This window comes from Numenius arquata, chromosome 9 (genome assembly GCF_964106895.1).
Source record: "Numenius arquata chromosome 9, bNumArq3.hap1.1, whole genome shotgun sequence".
Taxonomy (NCBI): domain Eukaryota; kingdom Metazoa; phylum Chordata; class Aves; order Charadriiformes; family Scolopacidae; genus Numenius; species Numenius arquata.
Window position 1 is genome coordinate 58086283 of NC_133584.1, and position 5003 is coordinate 58091285.

The 5003-nt window shown below is 43.3% G+C and overlaps 1 protein-coding gene across 1 annotated transcript; it reads left to right on the forward strand.

Moving 5' to 3' along the window:
- The first annotated feature begins 1142 nt into the window (after positions 1 to 1142).
- IL17A (interleukin 17A) lies at positions 1143 to 4068 on the forward strand. Its single transcript, XM_074153505.1, has 3 exons — positions 1143 to 1759; positions 2332 to 2576; positions 3447 to 4068. The coding sequence occupies exons 1-3, from the start codon at positions 1733 to 1735 to the stop codon at positions 3682 to 3684; spliced, it is 510 nt and encodes a 169-aa protein (XP_074009606.1). The 5' UTR covers positions 1143 to 1732; the 3' UTR covers positions 3685 to 4068.
- Positions 4069 to 5003: the final 935 nt, after the last annotated feature.

Below are 5003 nucleotides of genomic sequence, written 5' to 3' on the forward strand. Positions count from 1 at the left end.
CAAAATACTTACTAGGGGGCTGTTGATTTAAATCCCTGAAAGTAGATGAGAGGAATGAATACAGACATCCCTCCTTGAAGGAAAGGTCTCTTTCAGGGTCAAGCCCACAGCTTTTCATGAGCATTCAGGGCTCATCAAGACATTTGCCTAATAAATAAATAAACCCCAAACCAAACAAACAAAAAAAAAAAAAACAAAAAAAACCACAACCAAACAAAACCCAAAAAAAAACAAACCCCCAAAAAAACAAAAACCAAGGCAGTTGCTATCAGCCAGAGCAACAATGACCCAAACCCAAAGGGGGCACAGCCCTCAATCAGGCGCCCAACCTCTCCAGGTCTGCAACGCCCTTCCAATACCTTAGTGAGAAATCTAGAAAAATACCCTTGAATGGGAGAAAGGGACCCTGACTGTCACCGTGTCAAATGGAGCCTGCCCACCTGAACACATGGATTTAAATATCGCATGGTTAAATACTAACATAGCAGGGTATATCACAGCCGCAGTATATTGGTCTTACAAGGATGGGGAGACAGCAGGGTGGGATCAGGAGGTCCATAAGGTCATTGATCACTGTCACCCAGGACACAGGGCTGGGATGCAAGGAGTCATAATGTCTTGGGGCTACACAGTACATGGTATTTTAGCTCCCTATATTTTCAAGTGCCGCATGCTATCACCTATATACCATGGACAAGGTGCCTGCAGTTCCTTCCAGTTTTCCTGCCTACTAGAGGAGTCATTTTGCATCTCTTAGCCTTCAAAAGATTTCTCTTGGATCCCTCTGTCCTCCCCCCAACTTAGGAATAGAAAGTTTAACCACACCCATCACACTTTCCAGCTTCCTTTCCATAGGATCACAGCCTTGTTTCAGAGCACAAGAGCCTGAAGTGAAATAAAAAGGTGACAAGCTCAAAGTCAATGTTCTTTTTTGTTGTTGTTGTTTTTTTGTTTGGTTTTTTTTTTCCCCAGATGGAAAATGACTGAATTTGGGAACGTCCTATCACAAAGCATTGTGGTCAAAACTGACATATCACACCCAAGGTGTAGACGTGAATAAAAATAGCCTGATCCAGATTAGGAAATTTGAGAAAGAAATAGGAGCTTGAGAAGGAAATTGGGTCCGTAGGGCATCAAGGCAAGTGACAGCAGATGGCAAGTATGGAGAACAATTGGATGGGTGCCAGCTGCCCAACGTTTGCCCAACTCAGGATAAAAAGACATCAGACAGACCTAGGACCAAACAGATCCAGTCTGGTAGTGCCACTGGCATTAGTGGTTTTGATACCTACAGGACCTCAAGTCAAGACCATGAAGTGCATCAACTTCTGTTTGACTAGGTGGCAATTCTAGTCCCAATTTAAAATTGCCCGCTTTGCACCCCCTTACTGCAGTGCGTGCAAAGTTTTTGGTGGTTTTATAACATCATCACTGAGTTTTCTTGTTACTTGAGTGACATGGCTAAAGTAATCACATCATCTGCAGATCTAAGAAAGGGTGAGCCCATATCCTGTCTTCCACCTGCGTTAATGGAATATATATACATACCCTTTTTAATTTAAGTTATGGTCAGAAACCACAGTTAAGGTTGGGAAAAAAAAACCCACCTACTCCCCATAAACTAGGACAGTGCAGAAGCCCTTATAAAAAGTCCACCAGCAAACCTGCCCAGACACCTTCAGTTCGACACAGCCCAGCACAAGCAGCAGCCACAGCACAAGAAGGAAGGAAGATGTCTCCGATCCTTTCCACTTCTCTGGTAAGAACTTGCTTTCTATTGCCTTTTTTCCCCTATTTGACAGAGACATATTTAAATCCTAATAAATGATCGCCAAGAATGGGGATGCACCCACCTTTAGAATTCTTGTTTAAACCATTAATAATTGAAAATAACTAAAACGGGAGACTGCTGCATAGCACCGGTGAGGGGCAGCAACTAGACTGTACCGATATATTAACGAATGGGGCTCCTGCAACATACTCTGATGCCAAGAAATAAACTGAAAAGTCAACCTCAGAGTGTCTTTTTGTTGTTATATCCTTTTTGCTGTCTCCTGTATTATATTATTTTATATAATTGAAATTTTTTTATCACCAAATTACAACTGAGTATATACTAGACCTGTCAGCACTGTAAGGTTTAGTTAATGAAAGCAGGTGTGGATGTGATATATGGCACCTTTTTCCATAATTACCCCAACCTGCAATAGAGACTTTAACTACCAGCTAGGCTGGTGGTGAATAAATTTCCCAGCCCCAGGGAAGAGTGATTTGTGCTGTGTTACAGCAGCTGTACCTGTGTCGTGTCCTAAATCCACCAATTCTCTTCAGTCCAGATCACTGCTCCTCCTGCTGCTGGCCCTGCTGTCTGCCAGCTGTGCTGCCTACAGGAAGGTGATACAGCCTGGGCTCAAGCCGGAGAGCCTCCTCAAGCAAGCATATGCTGGATGCCTGACCCCAAAAGACTCCAAATTCCCTCAAACTGTGAGAGTCAACATAAGCATCAGCGGCACGAATCAGGAAACTAAAACAACTCTTGATGTCAGCAGCCGCTCTCTGGCTCCATGGGATTACAGGTACCACCTCTGTCCTTATGGTCTAGAGATGCACTAGTGGTGGCTGGGATGGTCAAGAAAAACACAGGGGCTGTGTCCACATCTTCATTATCAGGGCCTCACTGTTGAGAGATTTTGGAAATGTGAGTTTATCCACAGTCCATATAGAGCCATAGAATCATAGAATGGTTTGGGTTGGAAGGGACCTTGAAGATCATCTCATTCCAAACCCCCTGCCGTGGGCAGGGACACCTCCCACTAGACCAGGTTGCTCAAAGCTCCATCCAGCCTGGTCTTGAATATAATAATCTTCTTTGAAAGATAACTAGTACAGAAAGGAACACAGAGCAAAAAACATGGTCTAAACCAACACACAGAAAGCAAAGCAACTTATTTTTGTAATTTAATTAATTTATTTGTATATTGGGGCAAGCTTTACTTTCAAAAGCATTTTTTACCTAAAAGATCATCAGAGGGCTAACATTGCACCAAATTCAGTGGTGGTTTAATAACACCAGCATCAGGCCCTAAGAACGTTTCATGTTTTGGAGGGGGGCTGAAGGTCTTTGTGTCATTTAGTCTGACGTTGGGAAGCTCAAATAATTTCTAACTGGTCTTTCAAAGTCACTGTCTATTTGAAGTAAGTTCTTTGCAAAGGCAGTTGGGTGCAGTCCTGTCATGCTTGTCTTACACTTAAAAACCTGCAGTATTTACTTACTTACACTTAAAAACCTAGAGTAGAGGAGAGTCTACAGCCCTTTCATAGGCAATCTCCCAGGAGGTACAGGCTCCTGAGCTGGGAGCCCATAGTGATCCAGACTATCATGATTCTAGAGATGCAGAAACATTTCCGTTTCAAACACTTCTCTATTCTTTCATGTCACTTCACAGGATCGATGAGGACCACAACCGTTTCCCCCGGGTGATTGCGGATGCCAAGTGCCGCCACTCCAGGTGCGTGAATTTGGATGGGCAGCTGGACCACAGCGTCAACTCCGTCCCCATCCAACAGGAGATCCTCGTCCTCCGGAGGGAGCAGAAGGGCTGCCACCAAACCTACCGGTTGGAAAAGAAAATCATCACCGTGGGCTGCACGTGTGTCACCCCCTTGATCCGACACCAGGCTTAAAGGGAGCCAGTACCAGGAGGGCAGGAGCCGCGGAGGAGAGATTCCTTGCCTTACAGCGATGAAATGAAGGGGCCTGACTCAATCTCTGCCAAACTAAATCAAGTCATAATGATTAGCTAGAACCTATCAAAGTATATTAAAAATGAAGAAGTCTCAGTTTAAAAAAAAAAAAAAAAAAAAATTATTTTCCCCCAAAATCTTGAACTCTATGAATTTGGAATCCAGACACCTTCACATGCCAGGCTGAAAATGTAATGGGAACTCTTTATACATCTTTAGTTTACACTTTGAAATGTCTATTTATGTAATTCTATTTATGCCGGTGGAAAAGTCAGTAATAATGTATCTGCTTATTTATCTTTATGTAATAAAAAATAGTGAATTACTCTGTGGTATTCACCTTTTTTTTTTTTCTAAAGACACCTTTTTGATAAGGCAAGAAATCACTGAATTCAGTTATAGCCATATAAGAGATTTGCATGATGCTAAAACCTGAAATTCTCTTGATAACCTCCAGCTCTGCTGCAGTAGAATGTAAAACTCATATTAAAATTAGGGCTTGTATCATTAACACCATTTTACCGATAGAGAAACTAAGATGTCTGGAGGAAAATTATTTACCAAGTGACAACCAGTAGGATCACATTAAAGCCAGACCAGCAGAAAAAGCAATGAGTAACTACCCAGTTAGCCACTTAATTATCTGACTTGAAAGGAATTTGTTAAGATAGGTTCAACACAATGCTTTAAGTGTTTCTTTTTAGGGAAAGAAACTCCCTCCCCTAAAATGGCGAGTGTGTTTCCACTGAGGAGTTTTGACTTTGGTCCAACGCGATCTGGGAATTCCAGCCCAACCCACTTCAGCACATTTTCCGTGGAGCAGGGTCACCACCTGGAAAAGACCCCGATGGATAACCGAAGCAATTAGCCACGTATTGCTAGCTGCAATCGTCATTTTCTCCACGCTCGTATCCTTCCAACACATTCGCTGCCAGCAGATAGTGCTTCAAATGTAGGGCACACTGACACAGCACTTCTGCCACGGCTGCCATGGGACTTGCGTAGGTGGATGTCTAGCCGCCGCAGGTGGGTTTATTTAAAGCACACTTGGGTTAAAAGGGCTCAGATAAAAAAAAAAAATGTTCCGTGTTTCAAAAGGCAGGCTGGTTTGCCAAGACGCGGATGTTTTTGCTCACTGCTGTCTCGGGGCAGCGTGACCCTTCTCAGGCGCTGGCAAAATGACATCGGCAAATACAACAGCAAATACAGGATTTCTGGAGACACCGAGCTCAGGGGTGCAAGTCCCTAATGAAAGGCAG

Bases quoted from the DNA above. Each gene is read 5' to 3' on its own strand.
- IL17A (XM_074153505.1), top strand. From the start codon at position 1,733: ATGTCTCCGATCCTTTCCACTTCTCTG. The intron at 1,760-2,331 runs GTAAGAACTTGC...AATTCTCTTCAG, and splicing joins CGATCCTTTCCACTTCTCTG to TCCAGATCACTGCTCCTCCT. The intron at 2,577-3,446 runs GTACCACCTCTG...GTCACTTCACAG, and splicing joins CTGGCTCCATGGGATTACAG to GATCGATGAGGACCACAACC.